Raw genomic sequence first — 23,147 nt, 5'->3', positions numbered from 1 at the left:
GGCTCGAAGGGCCGAATGGCCTACTCCCGCTCCTATCTTCTATGTTTCTATGTATATCGGTTCCTAAGCTCCTCTTAATCCTTTGGTGGAATGCAGCATGTCCCCTGAAATTAGTAGCCCCTGTCGGATCATCAGCTTGGTTAATGACATGCTTCATCATATATGCTTACAATTCTCTAGTTTTAGTAAGCCTTTCACAACATCCTGGCCATTGTAAAGTTCATTAGTACCGGTACAATTTTGTGTCTCCCGTTTGTTGTGTCCGTGTGTTAATGGAGACACGGAATGCAGGAGTTGGTTTACAGGTGTTTACTGGACAACGTCTGGAGGTGAACTAACAGATACAAGACACTATACAGGCCTATATAGCCGAGTGGCCACTACCGGCATTACAGTACACAGGGGTTCTTAAAGGCACATACACCACAATTCCTCCCCTTTTAGACAACCAGTACATAACATTTTAAGTAATTGTTATTTAACATGTTTACAAGAACAATAATCTACATATTGCTGCAGTTAATCAATTATAAGTCAGTCTCCCTGGAGGCTTCCTGACTCGGTCCGGATAATGCCTCGGTGGTGTAGTAGTTTTCGGTGGTGTAGTAGGTTCTTTTGGCAAGGTCGATTCGGCTGGAATGCCAGTGTCGGGTACATCTGGTTCTAGCATCACCGGATCGGAGGTAGATACTATGGGTATCTCTGCTTCATCATCAGGTGTATAGAGTTGTGCTGTAGGTTGTCCCTTTTCGGATGACTCTATGATCTGGTCAGCATGGCGCCTTATTATGCTTTCTCCAATGTCCACGGTATACATCAGCGGTCCTAGTTGTGTGCAAATAGTTCCAGGCTGCCATTTCTCGGTACGGTAGTCCCGGGCCAAAACTTGTTGACCTATCTGGAAGGTTCTAGTTGGCCTTTCATTCATGCCTTGAAATTGCCGGTTCTCTACATCCCTTCTGATGTTTGGCTTGATCAAATCCAGCCGGCATCTTAGTCTTCTATTGAAAAACATCATGGCGGGAGTCTGGTTTGTAACCATATGTGTTGAATTCCTGTATGCAAACAAGAGGTTATCTACCTTATGCTGTAGATTTATGTCTTCATTACCCATGGCCTTTATGGCCTTCTTGAAGGTCTGGACAAACCTTTCAGCCAATCCATTGGTGGCGGGATGGTATGGGGCGGACGTATAGTGCTTAACCCCATTGTTTTTTAAGAACTTCCTGAATTCTTCGGACACAAATTGTGGTCCATTATCAGAACATATCTGCTCCGGCAGCCCATTCCTGGCAAATATGGTCCTTAATACTGTGATGGTTTTTTCCGTGGTGGTGGAGGACATTTTTATTACCTCCGGCCACTTGGAGTGTGCATCAACCGCGATTAAGAACATTGAGTCCATAAATGGACCAGCAAAGTCGATGTGTACCCTTTGCCATGGAGATGAGGGCCACTCCCATGGATGTAGAGGGGCTTGTGGTGGGGCATTTTGGACCTTCTGGCATCCTAGACAGCCCTTGGTCATTTCTTCGATGTCTCCATCGATACCTGGCCACCACACAAACGCTCTGGCTAGGTTCTTCATTTTCACTCCACCCAGATGCCCCTCGTGAAGCTCCTTTAGCACTTTATCCTGGAGTTTTGGTGGAATCACCACTCTGGATCCACACATCAATGTTCCTCGGCACACTGACAGCTGTTCCCTTCTTTGCGAGAATGCTGGCAACAGTGGTTCGCCATGTGCTGGCCATCCCTTCACCGTTAAATCGTAGACTCGTGAGAGAGTCGGGTCATTTCGTGTTTCCTTTTCAATGGCAGAATTTGTTACTGGTAGACATTCTACTATGGTAGAGTGGAACATTTCCACTGGGTCCACTGTAGGTGCCTCTTCTACCATTGGCAATGGTAGACACGATAAACCATCAGCATTTCCATGCTGTTTTGATCCTTTGTATTCTATGTCATATCGGTGTGCCCCTAGGAAAAGGGACCACCTCTGTCGCCTTTGTGCTGTCATAATGGGAACGCCCTTTTTAGGGTTGAATATGGAGGCGAGGGGTTGATGGTCAGTCAACAAGGTAAATTTTTGTCCGTGTAGGTAATGGTTGAATTTCTTCACTCCCCATACCAGGCTGAGTGCTTCCCTGTCGATCTGGGCATAGTTACGCTCAGCTGAGTTCAATGAGCGTGACGCAAAAGCTATCGGCCGTCCTGAGCCATCAGGGAATCTATGTGGTAGTACCGCTCCTACACCGTAAGGGGATGCATCGCACACCAGTCTGATTGGCAGTGATGGGTTGTAATGAGCCAAAACTTCCTTGGACGTGATCAAGCCTTTACATTTATGGAAGGCACGTTTACAGTCCTCGCTCCATTCCCAAATTACTCCTGTTTGTAGCAGTTCATTAAGAGGGTGCAGAACAGTTGACAAGTTCGGTAAAAATTTATGATAGTAATTTATCAATCCCAGGAACGACCTTAATTGTGAGACATTTTCAGGTGCTGGTGCTTTTATGACAGCTTCAATTTTCTCAGGGGACTTATGCAACCCTTCATTATTAATTGTGTGGCCACAATATGATATTTGTTTCTGGAAAAATTCACACTTGGGGCGGTTTCATCGTAGGCCCCGTTCTCTCAGTCTAGTGAGCACCTTCTCCAAATTGGCAAGGTGTTCGTTGTCATTTTCTCCTGTTACAAGGATGTCGTCTAGGTAGCATTGAGTCCCAGGAATCCCTTGCAGGACTTGTTCCATAGCTCTTTGCCTGATAGCTGGAGCTGATGCTATTCCGAAAACCAGTCAATTGTACTGGTACAGGCCTTTGTGTGTGTTTATTGTGAGATACTTTTTAGAGGCCTCCTCAACCTCCATCTGTAGATATGCCTGTGCCAAGTCAATTTTTGTGAAACATTTCCCTCCGGATAGTGAGGCGAAAATATCTTCTATCCTCGGAAGAGGATACTGTACCGTGTGAAGGACCGGGTTTACAGTCACCTTGAAGTCCCCACAGATGCGAATTTTTCTCTGTTCTTCAGATTTATCATTATTCAAAGTTTTCTTCATGACCGGGACGATGGGTGTTGCCCACTCGCTCCAATCTATCTTGGATAACACGCCTGTCCTTTCCAAATTCTCCAGCTCTGCCTCGACTGCTGGACGAATTGCGTATGGCACCGGCCTTGCCTTAAAAAACTTGGGAATTGCCACATCTTCCACCTTTATTGAGGCGGTGACACCTTTCAAGGTTCCTAGTTCCTGTTGGAACACTTCTTTGGCGTTGGCCAAGATGTCTTTTAATCGTTCAGGTATGATGTCATCATCATTTTTTTTCTTACTGGTCACCGTCAGTGCCTGAATGGAGTGCCAGTCCAAATGTATCTTCCTGATCCATTCACGTCCCAACAGCGGTGGACCACCATCTTGCAGAACGTATAAATACAACTTCTGTATTTCCTTGCCGTTGTATACAACAGGCACCTTTATTTTCCCTTTGGGGTATACTTTCTGCCCCGTATATGTTTTCAAGATAATGGATGTGTCTTTCAAAGGTATATGCGGAAATAGCCGCTCGTAATCCTGTCTATTTATGACGGTCAGAGCTGATCCTGTATCTAGCTCCATTTTAACTGGGGACCCTGCTATCGTGAGGGTAACCCAAATGGTCTGGTAATCTTTGGCAATTACATTATGTAATTTGAGAGAGCTTAGTCTCTTGTTTCCGGAGTCGCTATCGCTTTTCTGGTCTTCGGAGCTCCTGTCCGTCATCATTTGTACCTTTCTGTACTTTTCCTTATTGATTTTTTTTCTGTCAGTGGATTTTTTGTTTCCAGATCAACATACACGTGTAATGTGTCCCATCTTTCCGCATTGCCGGCATGCTTTGTCCTTGAACCAGCAGTCCCTCTGGTCATGGGTGGATCTGCCACAGCGATAACATCTCTCGAAACCCCGTGTCATTTCATGGGTGCTGAATTCCTGTGGCTTTTGCTGTATCTCTGCAGCTCCTCTTGCTGCTGCTTCGTATGATACAGCTACACTGAAAGCCTTGTCCAGTGACAAATCTTTCTCAGAAAGTAGCCTTTTTTGTGTTCCTTCACAGAGGAGACCGCAGACGAATTTGTCTCGTAGAGAATCTGCCAGTCCTGCCCCTAATTGGCAGTGCTTTGACAGCTTTCGTAATTCAGTGAGGTAATCAGCGTTACTTTCATTCTTGTGCTGATTCCTCCTGAAGAATTTGAATCGTTCCGCTATCAGCAGCGGTGTTGGGTTTAAGTGCTCCTGTAGGGTATCAACAATCTCCTTAAAATTCTTGTCCATCGGTTTGGCTGGAGTGATTAAGTTTCGTAACAGCCCGTATGTCTTTGCGCCCATTAGATTTAGAAGTACCGATGCCTTTTTATCATCCGCTACTTCATTCGCCTTGCAATATACCTCCACTCTTTCCACATATGTGGCCCAATCCTCTACATCACTATCGAAAGTAGTAATGTTGCCAGTCTTAGGCACCCTGAAAAAAAAATGGCGCCTCCTGCGCGTTCCCGCCACTGTTGCTGCTGACAACGCTGTTCTCCGCGGGTTTTAATTATACAAATATTTTTAATAGTCGGAGACTTGTTCCCGCCGGACTCTCTGGGACTTTCCCCTCTCTCTGCGTGGTCCGAACGCCGACCTGCTTTGCAGAGCTGGCCGTCTCCCGAGTGCTCCACCCTTCGTCTCTGTTTGCCTGCGCCTTCACTGCTTGGCCCCGCTGTAGAGCCAGCCGATCGAGCCCCAGCCCGCCGCCCAGGAAGGATTATTGCAGTACCTGCCACCAGCCCAGCTAGCTGGTGAAACACAGTTTTTTTTCTTTTTTTACTTTTCTTCTTCCTTCGTCTGAGGAATCGATCTCCTTGAGGTGCTGCCGAATTGCAGGTAAGTCCGTTTCCAATTCGTCGCCACTGTTGTGTCCGTGTGTTAATGGAGGCACGGAATGCAGGAGTTGGTTTACAGGTGTTTACTGGACAAAGTCTGGAGGTGAACTAACAGATACAAGACACTATACAGGCCTACATAGCCGAGTGGCCACTACCGGCATTACAGTACACAGGTGTTCTTAAAGGCACATACACCACACCGTTACCATACAATTGTTCTCCCTTGGTAAATAATACTAGTCCATTCATGGGTCCAGGTTTCATATCTGGACATTGTAGCATCCTCGGTTCGCTTGTCTCTTCTTTCTGTGTATTGGGAGCCGTGGATGAGACTCCGAATGTGATTGTTCCATTAAAACATGGTGCTTCTTCATCATGTACTTGTCGTGTAATGTGGGATGTCCCTTTGCTTATTTCGTGTCCCAGCAGTAATCCCACCTTCATGCTGAAGTTTCCCTGTAAATTAAGCAGAAGCCTGGTCGTCACCAGAGGTTAGTTTATCTCCGGTGTTTATTCCATTGTTCCTGTGGGATTTAAGATCAGATGGGTTATTGCTTTATTGTTTTAATTGGGTCCAATGTTTCCATCTACCCTTTCCTCTCCTATCTATACATGCGCACGTATCGCTGGTCATGATAACCTCAAATGGTCCGGTCCATCTAGGTGAGAATCCAGATCTCTCTGTCAATATTTTAACACATACCTGCTCGCCCACCTTGGGTAGGGGCTCCGAGGCCCCCTGCTTTTGTGTATTTTTATCTCTGATGTCTTGTTGTTCTTGAACTTCTTGTTTGAGCTCCTTCAATTGATTATCCAATGTTTGTACGTATTTCCTAATTTTATCTTTTAAGGGTCCTAGTCCCTCGCTACCAGATGCTACTCCTTCCGGCAGACACATTGCTCGTCCAGTCATGAGTTCAGATGGTGTCAGTCCGGTCACCCTGTGATCCTTTTTCCATATTCCATCTCTACCTTTGGCTGCACCTCTCTTTGTCCACTGCTCCTGCTCCTCCATTTCAGTCTCCTATTGGATTCTTTTAATGTTCACTTCCTCTGCTGTTATTCTACCTGCTGCTCTTGCTGCCTGATCAGCTAGCATATTTCCTTTTTGTTGCTCGCTCACTATCTTGCGGTGTGCCTTTATTTTAATCACTGCTACCTCTTCTCCTTTTACCACTCCTACTAGGTCTCTCACTACCTCCTCATGCTGTATTTGTCCTCCTCCGAAGGTTACATATCCTCTCCTATTCCACGCTATCATATAATCATGCACTACCCCAAACGCATACCCACTATCGGTGTATATATTTACTCGTTTTCCCTTTGCCAATTTCAATGCTTCTGTGAGAGCCACTGGTTCTGCTACTTGAGCTGAGGTTCCCCCTTCAAGCCCTCCCTTTGCGACTGTTTCTCCGTTCTCAGATACTACTGCCCGACCGTGTGTGGCTCCCCATTTATATATCGGCGCGATCCGTCTACATAAAAGGTGTTTTGGGGATTTTCAAGGGGCGATTCTGATACGGTTCCTCTGACCTCTTCTTTGATTACTAACTGTCACTCGTGTGCCTCACCCTCTGTTAGCATTCCCTCTGTGGGGTTGACTCTATGTTCCCTTATGATCTGGACTAATCTGTCCTTGGGTATCAATACTGCTTCCCAAGCTGCCCTCCTTCTGTCTGATACAGCCTTCATTTTGCCTGTGTTTAGCAGATCCACACTGTGTTGTGTGTGTAATATCAGCTGTCCTGACATAGTGACGGGCTCGCATATCCGCACCACCCATGCGGCGCAGTCGAGGGCCGCCACACATCTCGCCATTCCTTTAGCCACGGGGGTTTGCTGGGTGGAGCAATAGGCAATTGGCCTCATATCTCCCCCGTACTCTTGGGTGACTACAGCGTTATAGAAGTTCCCGTCTATACTATAATATATATGGAATGGTTTGACTATATTTGGCAATCCTAGTGCGGGTGCGGACGTCAGGGCTGCTTTTAATTTTGCATAAGCCTTGTCATGCTCCGATTCCCATTCTATCTTATCAGTGGCGGGTCTCCCCCTTTAACTAACCGTTAAATCGGCTCTGCTTTCCCTGCAAAGTCTGATATAAAATTCCTGCAGTAGTTAAACAGTCCCAACACTTTCCTTACTCCCCGGACGGTCACTGGCCTTGCCATGTCTTTTATGGCTGCCTTTCGTTCCTGTGGGAGTGCCTTACACCCCTGGCTAATTTCGTGCCCTAGATACTTTACTTTCGACAGTCCAACCTTTGCCTATTTTTGGGGGTTCAGTTTAAAGCCAGCTTTCTTAAGTGTCTGGAGGGTGGCTAGTAATACTCCCATGTATCCTTTGGCATCCTCTGATGCAATCATTATGTCATCGACATATTGGAGTAGGGCTCTCTGGCACTTTGATAGGTTTAACCCGTCTAAGGCTTGACTCAGTACACGGTGGAATATATTTGGACTGTTGTGGAACCCCTGCGGGACCCTGGTCCATGTATACTGTCTATCCCCACGCAGGTTCAAATACCGTTTGTGACGACAATTGTTGTGGAGTATTTTAAACCAACACTCAACACAAGGTTTTAGATCGATAGTCAAGTTGTCTTTATTGCACTGGTGGGGAGACAGTCTGCTCTGTCTTAGCCAGACCTTTCCAAATTGCCACAGCAAACACTACATTTTTATACATTACAATACACATGGCCATCTCATGCACAATTCATTCCTGCCACCCGATTGGACCGTGGCCCGCATGCATCTTCACTGATTGGTTGCCCATGCCGCGTTACATTAAAGTACCGCCTTATCGGAAAAGTATATGTCAAGCTGTTGTTGCACCTCTGACCTCTGTTGGTTCCATGTCTGGCTATGTTATCTCCACTGCCAATTCAGCAACTTAGAAAAAGCTTATTACTGCAAAGTATGGTCTTTATTCCACCATTCAGTGAAACTGCCAGCGATGTCCGTTTAACTCTTTCCCCACTGCAACACTCCTCCTTGATTGCAATGTCTACATCGTCCCTCTCTTTTGTGAAAACAGACGCAAAGTATTCATTAAGAACCATATTCATGTCTTCCGCTTCCACGCACAGGTTACCTTTATAGTCCCTAATAGGCTCCACTTGTTTTCCTTGCCAATATTTTTTCATGCCCTTTCTTTGCTTTTCTTCTTTCAAATAGTGCCATAGGATCTTTGATGTCCACCTGAGAGAGCAGACGGGGCCTCGGTTTAACGTCTACTCCAAAAATCGGCACCTCCAACAGTGCAGCACTCCCTCAGCACTGCACTGGAGTGTCAGCCTAGATTTTTGTGCTCAAGTCTCTGGAGTGGGACTTGAACCCACAACTTTCTGACTCTGAGGCAAGAGTGCTACCAACTGAGCCACTGGCTGACACTAAAGAACAAGCAGTTCTGACGGGTCGGAGCGATCATAATATGATCGAATTCTTCATTAAGATGGAGAATGAAGTAGTTGACTCAGAGACTAGGGTCCTGAATTTAAATAAAGGAAACTACGATGGTATGAGGCGTGAGTTGGGTAGGATTGATTGGGGAATGTCACTCAAAGGGTTGACGGTGGATAGGCAATGGCAAACATTCAAAGATTGCATGGATGAACTATCGAATTTGTTCATCCCTGTTTGGCATAAAAATAAAACAAAGAAGGTGACTCAACTGTGGCTAACGGAAATTAGGGATAGCCCTGACAACATTCCGGCAATAGTACTGAAGACTTGTGCTCCAGAACTAGCTGCGCCCCTAGCCAAGCTGTTCCAGTACAGCTACAACACTGGCATCTACCCAACAATGTGGAAAATTGCCCAAGTATGTCCTGTCTACAAAAACCAGGACAAATCCGACCCGGCCAATTACCGTCCCATCAGTCTACTCTCAATCATCAGCAAAGTGATGGAAGGTGTCGTCGACAGTGCTATCAAGCGGCACTTAGCAATAACCTGCTAACTGACGCCCAGTTTGGGTTCCGCCAGGGCCACTCAGCTTCTGACCTCATTACAGCCTTGGTCCAAACATGGACAAAAGAGCTGAACTCGTGAGGTGAGAGTGACTGCCCTGGACATCAAGGTAGCATTTGATCGAGTGTGGCATCAAGGAGCCCTAGCAAAACTGAAGTCAATGGGAATCAAGGGGAAAACTCTCCATTGGTTGGAATCATACCTAGCACAAAGGAAATTGGCTGTGGTTGTTGGAGGTCATTCATCTCAATCACATGACATCACTGCAGGAGTTCCTCAGGGCAGTGTCCTAGGCCCAACCATCTTCAGCTGTTTCATCAATGACCTTCCCGCCATCATAAGGTCAGAAGTGGGGATGTTCGCTGATGATTGCACACTGTTCAGCACCATTCGAGACTCATCACTGACGCAGTCCGTGTCCATATGCAGCAAGACCTGGACAACATTCAGACTTGGGCTGACAAGTGGCAAGTAACATTTGCACCACACAAGTGCCAGGCAATGACCATCTCCAACAAGCGAGACTCTAACCATCTCCCCTTGACATTCAATGGCATTACCATCGCTGAATCCCCCACTATCAACATCCTGGGGGTTACCATTAATCAGAAACTGAACTGGACCAGCCATATAAATACTGTGGCTACAAGAGCAGATCAGAGGCTGGGAATTCTGCGGCGAGTGTCTCACCTCCTGACTCCCCAAAGCCTTTCCACCATCTACAAGGCACAAGTCAGGAGTGTGATGGAATACTCTCCACTTGCCTGGATGAGTGCAGCTCCAACAACACTCAAGAAGCTCAACACCATTCAGGATAAAGCAGCCCGCTTGACTGGCACTCCATCCAGCACCTTCAACATTCACTCCCCCCACCACTGGCGCACTGTGGCTGCAGTGTGTACCATCTACAAGATGCACTGCAGCAACTCGCCAAAGCTCCTTCAACAGCACCTTCCAAACCCGCGACCTCTACCACTTAGAAGGACAAGGGCAGCAGATGCATGGGAACATCACCACCTACAAGTTCCCCTCCAAGCCACACACCATCCTGACTTGGACCTGTATCACCGTTCCCTCACTGTCGCTGGGCCAAAATCCTGGAACTCCCTTCCTAACCGCATTGTAGGTGTACCTACACCGTATGGACTGCAGCGGTTCAAGAAGGCGGCTCACCACCATCTTCTCGAGGGCAATTAGATATGGGCACTAAATGCAGGCCTAGCCAGCGACGCCCACATCCCATCAATGAATTTAAAAAAAGCATAAGGTCCAAGGAGAGGACATATAAATTGGCCAGAAAAAGCAGTAAACCTGAGGATTGGGAGCAGTTTAAGATTCAGCAAAGGAGGACAAAGGGATTAATTAAGAGGGGGAAAATAGAGTATGAGAGTAAGCTTGCAGGGAACATAAAAACTGACTGTAAAAGCTTTTATAGATATGTGAAGAGAAAAAGATTGGTGAAGTCAAGCGTAGGTCCCTTGCAGTCAGAATCAGGGGAATTTATAATGGGGAACAAAGAAATGGCTGACCAATTAACGACATACTTTGGTTCTGTCTTCACAAAGGAGGACACAAATAACTTCCCAGAGAGGTCGGGAACATAGGGTCTAATGAGAGGGAGGAACTGAATGAAATCAGTATTTGTAGGGAAATGGTGTTAGGAAAATTGACGGGATTGAAGGCCGATAAATCCCCAGGGCCTGATAATCTACATACAGGGTACTTAAGGAAGTGGCCCTAGAAATAGTAGATGCATTGCTGGTCATCTTCCAAAATTCAATAGACTCTGGAACAGTACCCATGGATTGGAGGGTAGCTAATGTTGCCCCACTATTCAAAAAAGGTGGTAGAGAGAAAATGGGGAATTACAGACCGGTAAGCCTGACATCGGTAGTGGGGAAAATGCTGGAGTCCATTATAAAAGATGAAATAGCAAAGCACTTGGAAAACAGTGACAGGATCGGACGAAGTCAACATGGATTTACAAAAGGTAAAACGTGCTTGACTAATCTACTGGAATTTTTTGAGGATGTAACTGGTAAAATAGATAAGGGAGAACCAGTGGATGTGGTGTATTTGGATTTTCAGAAGGCTTTCGATAAGGTCCCACATAAGAGATTAGCATGTAAAGTTAAGGCACATGGGATTGGGTGCAAGGTATTGTCTTGGATAGGGAACTGGTTGGCAGACAGAAAGCAAAGAGTTGGAATAAACGGGTCTTTTTCTGAGTGGCAGGCAGTGACTCGTGGGGTACCGCAGGGATCGGTCCTAGGACCCCAGCTATTCACAATATATATTAATGATCTAGATGAGGGAACTAAATGTAATATCTGCAGGTTTGCAGACGACACAAAGCTGGGTGGGCGTGTGTGCTGTGAGGAGGATGCCGAGAAACTCCAGTATGATTTGGACAGGTTGGGTGATTGGACAGAAGCATGGCAGATGCAATATAATGTGGATAAATGCGAGGTTATCCACTTTGGTGTCAAAAATAGGAAGGCAGATTATTATCTGAATGGCAATAGATTGGGAGAAGGGGAAGTGCAATGAGACCTGGGTGTCCTTGTGCACCAGTTGCTGAAGGTAAGCATGCAGGTGCAGCAGGTGGTTAAGGCAAATGGCCTTCGTAGCGAGAGGGTTCGAGTATAGGAACAAGGATATCTTGCTGCAGTTGTACAGGGCCTTGGTGAGACCACATCTTGAGCATTGTGTGCAGTTTTGGTCACCTTATCTGAGGAAGGATGTTCTTGCCATGGAGGGAGTGCAGCGAAGGTTCACCAACCTGATACTTGGGATGGCAGGAATGACGTATGAGGAGAGATTGGGTCGATTGGGCTTATACTTGCTGGAGTTTAGAAGATTGAGAGGGGATCTCATTGAAACTTATAAAATTCTAACAGGACTAGACAGACTAGATGCAGGAAGGATGTTCCCGATGGTGGGGGAGTCCAGAACCAGGGGTCACAGTCTAAGGATAAGGGGTAAGCCATTTAGGACAGAGATGAGGAGGAATTTCTTCACCCAGAGAGTGGTAAACCTGTGGAATTCTCTACCACAGAAGGCAGTAGAGGCCAATTCATTAAATATATTCAAGAAGAAGTTAGATATATTTCTTAAGGGTAATGGGATCAAGGGATATGGAGAGAAAGCAGGGACAGGGTACTGAATTTGGATGATCAGCCATGATCACATTGAATGGCGAAGAAGGCTCGAGGGGCCGAATGGCCTACTCCTGCTCCTATCTTCTATGTTTCTATGTTTATGACGAAGGGTGATCGACCTGAAACATTAACTCTGTTTCTGTCTCCACAGGTGCTGCCTGACCTGCTGAGTATTTCCAGCCGTTTCTGTTTTTATTAAAGAAATGAGGGAGAGATTGCTGACAGGAAGAATGTTGGGTTGTCCTGTGCATGCGCACCTCCCTGGCGGCTGAGGCGAAACACCAACTCGCCCCCACCTGAGCCGCGCACGCGTACCAGATGTTGTGACTCCGCATGCGCGCCTGATGTTCCAACCGCGGGGTTTTGTGCGCTGAGCATGCGTGTTGCGGACCGATTGGGACGGGCGATTGTAGAGCAGGAGGGAGAGCGCGGGGGCCATGAGCACATGAGCAGGACTCCGAGTCAGCAGAGCGCTTTCTGGAGCGTCGGGGCTTGTGGGTATTACAGCCGCCATTACTGCTGATCCTTTCAACCAACCTGTGCAGCAGCTGCGGCCTGAAAATCAGCTTCACTGCCTCTAGGTTCAGAAAGGGGAAAATTAAACAACAGTTTGCCTCTGATCCTTTTCTGATCTCAATTTACAGGGTTATAGAAGTGGAGCAGTTACAGGCCGGAAGCTCAGACCAAACATCATGTCAAGATCCGACAGAGTCGCTGGATTCATCAGGACCTGAATATCATCGGCCTTTGCACATGGAAGGAGAGAGCAGGGATCGCAACGCAGACAAACCGCACATGTGTTCGGTGTGTGGACTCGGATTCAGCCGATCGCCTGACCTGGCGAGACACGTGCACCGTCAGACCGGGGAGAAACCGGGTAAAGGTGGGGACGGCGGGAAGGGATTCATTTCCCCGTCTGCATTGGAAGTTCAACAGCGCAGTCACACCAGGGACAGTCCGTTCACCTGCTCCGTGTGTGGAAAGGGATTTGTTTGTTCAACCCACCTGGAAACACACCAGCGCGTTCACACTGATGAGAGACCATTGCAATGTTCTGACTGTGGGAAGAGCTTTAAAAGCTCCAGGGAGCTGAAGAGACACCAAAACTTACACACTAGGGAGAGACCATTCACCTGCTCTGTGTGTGGGAAGGGATTTGCTCAGCCCTCCAACCTGCTGGCACACCAGCGAGTTCACACTGATGAGAGACCATTTCAATGTTCTAACTGTGGGAAGAGCTTTAAAAGCTCCGGGGATCTGAAGGGACACCAGCGAGTTCACACTGATGAGAGACCATTTCAGTGTCCTAACTGTGGGAAGAGCTTTAAAAGCCCCGGGGAACTGAAGCGACACCAGCGAGTTCACACTGATGAGAGACCATTTCGGTGTCCTAACTGTGGGAAGAGCTTTAAAAGCCCCCAGGAACTGAAGGGACACCAGGAAGTTCACACTGATGAGAGGCCATTTCAGTGTCCTAACTGTGAGAAGAGCTTTAAAAGCCCCCAGGATCTGAAGGGACACCAGCGAGTTCACACTGATGAGAGACCATTTCAGTGTCCTAACTGTGGGAAGAGCTTTAAAAGCCCCGGGGAACTGAAGCGACACCAGCGAGTTCACACTGATGCGAGACCATTTCAGTGTCCTAATTGTGAGAAGAGCTTTAAAAGCCCCCAGGATCTGAAGGGACACCAGCGAGCTCACACTGATGAGAGACCATTTCAGTGTCCTAACTGTGAGAAGAGCTTTAAAAGCTCCGAGGATCTGAAGGGACACCAGCGAGTTCACACTGATGATAGACCATTTCAGTGTCCTAACTGTGAGAAGAGCTTTAAAAGCTCCGAGGATCTGAAGAGACACCAGCGAGTTCACACTGATGAGAGACCATTTCAGTGTCCTAACTGTGAGAAGAGCTTTAAAAGCTCCGAGGAACTGAAGGGACACCAGCGAGTTCACACTGATGAGAGACCATTTCAGTGTCCTAACTGTGAAAAGAGCTTTAAAAGCCCCCAGGATCTGAAGGGACACCAGCGAGTTCACACTGATGAGAGACCATTTCAGTGTCCTAACTGTGAGAAGAGCTTTAAAAGCTCCGAGGAACTGAAGGGACACCAGCGAGTTCACACTGATGAGAGACCATTTCAGTGTCCTAACTGTGAGAAGAGCTTTAAAAGCTCCGAGGATCTGAAGGGACACCAGCGAGTTCACACTGATGAGAGACCATTTCAGTGTCCTAACTGTGAGGAGAGCTTTAAAAGCCCCCAGGAACTGAAGGGACACCAGCAAGTTCACACTGATGAGAGACCATTTCAGTGTCCTAACTGTGAGAAGAGCTTTAAAAGCCCCCAGGATCTGAAGGGACACCAGCGAGTTCACACTAATGAGAGACCCTTTGAATGTTCTGACTGTGGGAAGAGCTTTAAAAGCTATAAGATCCTTAAGAGACACCAGCGTCTTCACACTGATCATCGAATCTAACAGCACAGAAGGTGGTGATTCGGCCCATCGTGTCTTTGAAAGAGCTGTCCAATTTAGTCCCACACCCCAGCTTTATCCCCAGAACTCTGCAAACTAGTCCTCTTCAAGTACATGTCCAATTACCATTGGAAAGTTCCTGTGGAACCTGATTCCAGCATCCTTTCAGATGGTGCGTTCCAGTTCTTAACAACCCTCTGTGTGAAAACAATTCTCCTCATTTCCCCTCTAGTTGTTTTAGCAACTATTTTAAATCTGTGACCTTTGGTTACCGACCCACTTGCCAGAGTGAACAGTTTCTCCCTACTTGCTCGATCAAAACCCCTCTGTTGTGGCGAAATTAAATAATTAAGTCTGCACACTAGTCTCTAAATGGTAAAGAGCCAAGCAGTTTATTTAAAACACAAAACAATTCAACAGTACAATACAAACAGTCCGCAGAGGTAACTAAAGGCTGATCAGGGAGTACAGCTAGAGCTCCAGCTCGTTCCTGGTTGTCTCCTCGATTTACTTCAATTTCTATTATTTAAGTACAAAAGCTGTGGATACCTCGTGCACAGCTCATGACATTGTTCTAATTGGCTTAAAGCCTACATGCACAATTCGTTAAATTGTTTTAATTGGCTTGAAGCACGCATGCACAATTGCTGATTGTCACATGATCTTTACGACCTTATCTGTTGTTCCCCAAGTGGTTTTACTTCCCTAGTTCGTGGCTGGTGCTTCTGTCTCCGCTGTCATCCTGTGTGCAAGCTGCACTGTTAACCCCTTAAGTCCTGAAGGGCACCTATGTTACCCTTCACTAAAAATCCACTTCAAACCCCCCTTTGGTCCTTGGCTACCCCAGCCCATGAGACCACACGAAACTAAGTTATGCCAATTTGTCCCGCCCCCTGTTTGGTGATCAGCCGATGGGTTAAGGAGGAATAGGTGCGTGATGTCAGCGGTTAAATTCCACTACTCATCAGATGCTTCCTTTCCTCAAGTACCTTTACTATCTGCTGGGCATGGCGTCTTCTGCAGGATGAGCAAAACATGAAAGCATAACCAAGAACTAAGACTAATTGTGCTGCCACCAATATGTGTGATATGATACGTATCCACGGGTGGATATTAACATTTAGTCCCCAATTCCACGCCTTCATATACCACGGAATGTAGCGAAGGTCTGTCTCAATGTCCTTGCCCAGCTGGCGCAGCTCCTTTTTGAGAACGTGGTATCTCTTATTCTTGGGCAGCTGGGGTATTGGTGCAGCCAATTCACTCTCATACTGGTACAAATCGTATTTCAAATCATCAGTTACAGTCAGGATAGTGGTTTGCCACGCATATATGTATGTCATTCGCGCTTGTCCGATCGTGACCGGTAGCCTCGGGGTCAAACAGAAATTAGGATTAGTAATGTTACATTCCAGACCATCATAGCCATATGTTCACTGATTTGTGACTACGCAGTATTCCCCCTTTCCGTGGTAGGCTGAGTGTGTGCGTTTGCACTCTGATGGGCTTATTTCAAGGGCACAACCGATTGTTTGGTTGAATCTGCACCCATCCTCACTTCCCCAGCCTACTGGATGTGAACATATAGTTAGGCTTCCGACCCTGTGGCGCCCTGTTTATGAGACCCTTCTCATGGTTCCGTTCCGTTTGATCCCATAAGGTAGTACCACATGTAGTCCTCGCCCCGGATGAGTCCCAAGTTCTCTACCTCAACCTGGAGATATGGTCCCAATTCTCCCCTTGCCATCACCGGAATCATTAGGACCATTCTCACCAGGGCCGAATGTGAGTCTGTGCACGCACCTGTCACGGGAAAGACCCGAGTCATTCCCTTCAAGGTGCACGCGTCTAGCGACCCTGGGTGTTGTGCTAGGTGGAACAGGTGGGTACTGTTTATCCAATCTGGGACTTCGCCTCGGTGTATTTGGTCGAGGTTCAACCATCCATCCCCCGTAAGCATGGCAGAGATCCCTTTGGACCTCCGTTCTTTCAGAATCAAATTCTCGATCGATTAGGCGATTAATGGTGGCAGCATGGCCCTCCAGGACTATAATCCCTTTGGCTAAGCTCCCTGCTGCCCCATCACCTTCCCGCACAGCTCCTTTGCGCCTGCCTGCCCCTGCAGCAGCTTTCTGACTGTGTCTCTAAGAATGTCCGCCCGTACAGATTATCCATTTCCCCATGTCTGTCTTCTCCTCCTGACCCCGTTGGCCATGTATCGGGGAGAGGATGTCATCCCGGTATTCAGATGTTTGGACTCGGTAGTGTCCTTCCACGGCCATGCTGGGTTTGAACTTTACTCGCCCCCTGTTGAGATGCGTCGCTTCTGGGTTTTTTTTCATGGGGGTTGCTCTGCAAAGTATTAGGGTCACAAGTCTTCTGCATAGTTCCTTCATTCTGTTAATTCGATATAGGCCCCCGAATGGGGTGTGTTAGATTCGTTTCAGTTGGGACCAGTGTTTCCATCGTCCCACACCATTCATATCTACACATGCACACGTATCACCACTGATCAATAGCTGTTTCATGGTCGGGGCCCCAGTCCACCAGCTCCTGGGATGGTTTCCCCCCTTTGATCAGATCTTGTATAGGCTGGGCCATTTCTGCATATTCTGGGATAAAGTTCTGGCAATAATTAAATAGCCCTAGTACCTGCTTGACCCCCTCCCCTCTCTGGCGCGGTCCCTTCCTTCTAGCTTTCCTCTTGGTCCTAGTGCCCCTCCCATCTGTCTTCAGGCATTTGTCTCTTCCCTTGTGTTATTATGTATCCTAGGTAGATTACTTTGTCCTTCCCTACCTGTACCTTTCCAGGGTTTACCTTTAGTCCCGCATTCTGTAGGGCTCCCAGTACCGTAGTCAATTAAATATTTAGAGGGACCTGTCACTATCGGATGTTCTTGCGGAGCAGAGTTATCTTATTCAATTCGGACTACACCAATTTACACCAACCAGAATTTCACCGTGGCCACAATGAAAGTCTGGTTTTAGTGGATTAATTAACCTCATAACTCCAATTTAATCCAGATCAATTTCTTTTAAACTAACTTGGAAAACAAAGCAAGAAGCCACATTAACAAAGAAATAATTTTCTTCCAAGCACATTGGCAACTGTAACTTCAAGGCTGAAGCTTATCTTTTGTAAAACAGTGAACAGATAAAACAAAACAAAATAGCACATTCTTGCAGAAAACAGTAAATTACGTCGTATTTCTTATTGTCCTTTCTTCAGATATCTTTCCAAAATACTGTAAAAACATTGAATATAACTGGAGAAAAATTAGTTTTCACATTTAAACAAATCAAATCAAACTGCTTTGGAAGATTTCACCATAGCAACCGCGACTCCAAGGTTAAATCTTAGACTGAAACTTAATCTTTTGTTAAACAAACTTTAAGAACATAAGAAATAGGAGCAGGAGTAGGCCAATCAGCCCCTCGAGCCTGCTCCGCCATTCAATAAGGTCACGGCTGATCTGATCCTAACCTCAAATCTACTTCCACTCTCCATCCCACCCGAACCCATGTGATCTCCCGGGAGAGGCGAAAAACCACATAAAGAACCCAATGGCCAATTTGGGAGAAAAAATCTGGGAAATTCCTCTCCGACCCATCTAGGCAATTGAAACTCGTCCAGGAGATCACTCTGTCCCTGTATTTCCTGCAGTACTTACCTTCTGTAAAAGGTGATCTCCACCCCAGCCAGGAACAGGCCCAATTTACTCTTGAAGGACTCGTAGCTGGCAGCCTGTTCCCGAGGTCTCCACTAATCCCTGTGAATAGAACCATCTCCTGAAATCGAACACAGAATTAGAACACAAGAAGTAGGAGCAGGACCAGGCTACACGGCCCCATGGCCTGCTCCGCCATCCACAGGGCCATGACCGTTCTGAACCTAGACTCATGTCCGATTTCCTACCCACTCCCCGTAACCCCTAATTCCCTTTACTTCTAGGAAACTGTCTATTTCTGTTTTAAATTTATTTAATGATGTAGCTTCCACAGCTTTCTGGGGCAGCAAATTCCACAGACCTACCACCCTCTGAGTGAAGAAGTTTCTCCTCATCTCAGTTTTGAAAGAGCAGCCCCTTATTCTAAGATTATGCCCCCTAGTTCTAGTTTCACCCATCATTGGGAACATCCTCACCGCATCCACCCGATCAAGCCCCTTCGCAATCTTATATGTTTCAATAAGATCGCCTCTCATTTTTCTGAACTCCAATGAGTATTGTCCCAATCTACTCAACCTCTCCTCTTATGTCCATCCCCTCAACCCCGGGATTAACCGAGTGAACCTTCTTTGTACTGCCTCGAAAGCAAGTATGTCTTTTCTTAAGTATGGACACCAAAACTGTATGCAGTATTTCTGTTGGTCTTCTCAGTTTTTACACACCAGCTTCACTTGAATTAGTTCAAAGTTTTTTTAATCAATTCTGGGGGCACAATCTTATTCGCACATTCTTAAAACTTCCAAAATCCAAGACGACAAAAGGGTTAAATGCTTTTTTAACACAGAGAAGTGAGTGGAGCTAAAACAAACATGACAGAATCTTTCTTTTAAAGACAGACTTTCAGACAAAAGAAATACTGTAACTTCTTAAACATTCATAGTCAGGAAAAGTTTCACACTTTAACACACATTCTCATACAAACTGAAATTCCAGCATATTTTTACGGTTCCTTTCACTCAGCAAATCTTGTGTTTTATTTGTCTCGGCACAGATGATAACTTCCATGTTGGTAAAGCTTTAAGTTTATCTTTTTTTCTTTTTAAATCGGTGACTCAGCAGCTTTTCCTGGCTTTCCAAATCCCTATTTCCCCCTCCTTTGCTGAGTTTTCAAATTGGTTAGCCTGCAAATTAGATCTTTTTCCTTCTTTATCTCTCCCTTCTGTTTCAATTCCTTACATTGTTTCTGGTAACAAGCTAAGATTACCATTCCCCCTTTTCCCTCTTTATCTTTGGTTTGTCCCCTCCACCAAGCCCTGTGGATCGATTGACGCTCCCAATTGTTCGAGAATGTCGATTCCTAATATTGTACCCTCCTTATTGGGACAAACATAAAATTGTGCAGGGGTTAGAATCCCTGCCACCTCCAATAATATTACTTCACTTAAATGCGTTCTTGTGGCAGATCCCCCAACCCCGGTGATCAAAACTGCCCGTTTATTTGCTGCCTGTGCTCCTTGTGTCACTGTCAAAGGTGCAACGGCGAGGCCTTCTCCCTCCTCACTATCAGCATCATCTCCTTCCTGTGTTTTATTTTACGGAGGGGGTGGTGGAGCGGTAGGTTTACATGATCGGGGACCAAAGAGATCCCTTTCACTCTGACTCACCTGAATTTCTCAGTTTTTTATTTCTGCTCTGGCTGCTTTTAATTCCTCTGTTTTTGGTTTGTTTAAGGGGGTACATTGTAAAAGCTGTCGTACTATTATTACACCGGCCTTTTGGGTACGTTTAGTTTTCTCTTTTTGCCACCAAGTCTTTTGAATGATGGGGTCCTGACTTGGATCCCCTCTGTGTCTTAACATTTTGTCAATTAAGCCCTTCCGGTCCTCTGCATAGAATCTCGTAAGGGTTCCTTCCACGCCCCAGTCTAATTCTTTCCCCGATGCCATTTTGTGGTCTGACCTTCCCCGGCTTTACATACAACTTCTACTTGAGTTTATGTCCATTCGGCCTCTCCACGCAACTTAAATCCTATCCCAAAATGTATTTGCACAATAATACACATAGTAAAGGACTCTATGTCAACACTCGTGCATTTACCTTTCAGTCTGACTGGCTTTTATCGCAATGACAATGTCTCTTCCAATACTTTGTCTAATGTTTACGCGTAATATATCAAGATTATACTCACTACACGTCCAAACGCGTCCGTCGTTTTACCGCTTTATAGACTCATCACGATTCAGATACTCGTTCCGCAAACAGATGGGTGACCGCCTGGATCACATAATTTTTCCAGGTGGTGTCTCAAATCTACTCACCCCCTTGTGTCCTCGTGGCCGTTGTCCGTCTACATTCCGACATATCCTGCCGACTACGCCAAATGTTGTGGCGAAATTAAATAATTAAGTCCGCACACTAGTCTGTAAATGGTAAAGAGCCAAGCAGTTTATTTAAAACACAAAACTATTCAACAGTACAATACAAACAGTCCACGGAGGTGACTAAATCCTGATCAGGGAGTACAGCAAGAGCTCCTTTAGCTCGTTCCTGGCTGTCTGTTCGATTGACTTCAATTTCTATTATTTAAGTGTACAAAAGCTGTGGATACCTCGTGCACAGCTCATGACATTGTTCTAATTGGCTTAAAGCCCACATGCACAATTCGTTACATTGTTTTAATTGGCTTGAAGCCCGCATGCACTATTGCTGATTGTCACATGATCTTTACAATCTTGTATGTTGTTCCCCACGTGGTTTTACTTCCCTAGTTCATGGCTGGTGCTTCTGTCTCCGCTGTCATCCTGTGTGCAAGCTGCACTGTTAACCCCTTAAGTCCTGAAGGGCACCTATGTTACCCTTCACTAAAAATCCACTTCACCCTCATCATTTTGAACACCTCTATTAGGTCTCCTCTTAACCTTTTCTGCTCTAAGGGGAACAATCCCAGCTTCTCCAATTTCTCCACATAACTGAAGTCCCTCATCCCTGGTACCATCCTGGTCAACCTCTTCTGCACCCTCTCCAAGGCCTTGACATCCTTCCTAAAGTGTGGTGCCCAGAACTGTACACAAGACTCCAGCTGAGGCCAAAACCCTGCAGCTGTACAAAACCCTGGTTAGACCACACCTGGAGCACTGTGAGCAGTTCTGGGCACCACATCTTAGGAAGGATATATTGGCCTTGGAGGGAGTGCAGCGTAGGTTTACCAGAATGACACCCGGATTTCAAGGGTTAAGTTACGGGGAGAGTTTACATAAATTAGGGCTCTATTCCCTAGAATTTAGAAGGCTTTAGATCTGATCGATGTTTTCAGGATATTAAGGGGAACAGATAGGGTAGATAGAGAGAAACTATTTCTGCTGGTTGGGGATTCTAGGACTGGGGGCAGAGTCTAAAAATTAGAGCCAGACCTTTCAGGAGTGAAATTTGGAAACACTTCTACACACAAAGGGTGGTAGAGGTTTGGAACTGTCTTCCGCAAACAGCAATTGATGCTCGATCAATTGTTAATTTTAAATCTGAGATTGATAGGCTTTTGTTAACCAAAGGTATTGAGGGATGTGGGCCAAAGGCGGGTGTATGGAGTTAGGTCGCAGATCAGCCATGATCTCATTGAATGGCGGAACAGGCTCGAGGGGCTGAATGGCCTTCTCCTGTCCTATGTTCCTAACTAGTGATTTGTAAAGGTTTAGTGTAACTTCCTTGTTTTTGTATTCAATGGCACTATTTACAAAGCCAAGTATCCCATACGCTTTCTGAACCACCTCACCAACTTGCCGTGGCACTTTCAAAGATTTGTGAATATGGACCCCGAGGTCCCTCTGCTCTTGCACCCCCTCAAAATAGTCCCATTTAGATTATACGGCCTCTCCCTGTTGTTCCTCCCAAAGTACATCACTTCACACTTATCCTCATTTAATGTCATCTGCCTTGTGTCTGCTCATTTCACAGTCTGTCTCTGTCCTTCTGAAGTCTGCTACTACTACACTCACAAAACTTGGCAACATAGTAAATAGTATCATCCGTAAACTTTGAAATTGTTCACCTATACCCAAGTCCAGGTCATTTATATATAACAAGAAAAGCAATGGTCCTAATACCGACCCCTGGGGGAGCCCACTGCATACTTCCCTCCAGTCAGAAAAACATCCCTCAGCACTGCTCACTGCCTCCTCTCCCTTAGCCAATTATATACCCAAATTACCATCAGCCCTTTAATTCCCTCTGCTTCTATTTTCCGAGTAAGTCTCTTATGTGGTACTTTATCAAATGCCTTTTGAAAGTCCATATATACAACATCTGCTGCACGACCTTCATCAACCCTCTGTTACTTCATCAGAGAACTCAATCGGGTTAGTCAGACAGGATTTACCTTTAACAAATCCATCCTGGCTGCCCCTTATTAACCCATGCTTCTCCAAGTGAGAATTAATTTTGTCCTTGACAATGGTCTCTAGTCGTTCACCCACCACTGACATTAGACTGATTGGCCTGTAGTTACCAGGTTTATCCCTCTCCCCTTTTTTAAACAGGGTGTAACATTTGCAATCTTCCAGTCCTCTGTCACCACTCCCATATATCTGAGGGAGATTGAAAGATTGTGGTCGGAGCTTCTGCTATCTCCACCCTAGCTTCCCTCTGCAATCTAGGATGCATCCACCTGGACTGGGTGACTTGTTAACTTTGAGTGATGACAACCTATTTAGCACCTCCTTTCTATCTATTTTTATCCAATTTCTCTACTCCCCCCTCCTCTACTGCGACATTAACTTCATCCTCTTTTGTGAAGACAGATGCTAAGTACTCATTCAGTACCTCAGCCACGCCCTCTGCCTCCGTATGATGAGCTCCTATTTGGTCCCTAATCGGCCCCACCATTCCTTTAACTATCCTTTTACTTTTCATATGTTTATAGAAGATTTTTAGGTTCTCTTATGTTACCCGCTAATCTT

At 46.1% G+C, this 23,147-nt stretch overlaps 2 protein-coding genes and 1 pseudogene across 4 annotated transcripts in view; 1 reads left to right on the top strand and 2 right to left on the bottom strand.

Moving 5' to 3' along the window:
- LOC147093453 (uncharacterized) overlaps window positions 1–17,959 on the top strand; it is a 290,098-nt gene extending 272,139 nt beyond the window's left edge. For both annotated transcript variants that reach the window (XM_085974330.1, XM_085974331.1), the window contains exon 2: window positions 12,700–17,959. In XM_085974330.1, the coding sequence (XP_085830456.1) occupies window positions 12,700–14,530 (1,831 nt within the window). In that variant the 3' untranslated portion in view covers window positions 14,531–17,959. The remainder of the gene's footprint in view (window positions 1–12,699) is intronic.
- Window positions 1–23,147, bottom strand: part of LOC147093446 (uncharacterized) — a 316,083-nt gene that overhangs the window by 99,824 nt on the left and 193,112 nt on the right. The window lies entirely within an intron of this gene.
- LOC147093447 (uncharacterized) overlaps window positions 1–23,147 on the bottom strand; it is a 420,125-nt pseudogene that overhangs the window by 229,279 nt on the left and 167,699 nt on the right. The window lies entirely within an intron of this gene.

This window comes from Somniosus microcephalus, unplaced genomic scaffold, assembly GCF_052327205.1.
Source record: "Somniosus microcephalus isolate GS21.2 unplaced genomic scaffold, FLI_Smic_1.0 unresolved_chr1, whole genome shotgun sequence".
In the NCBI taxonomy this organism is placed as follows: domain Eukaryota; kingdom Metazoa; phylum Chordata; class Chondrichthyes; order Squaliformes; family Somniosidae; genus Somniosus; species Somniosus microcephalus.
The sequence above is the reverse complement of the archived record's forward strand: the minus strand, read 5'-3'. Positions and strand labels throughout refer to the sequence as shown.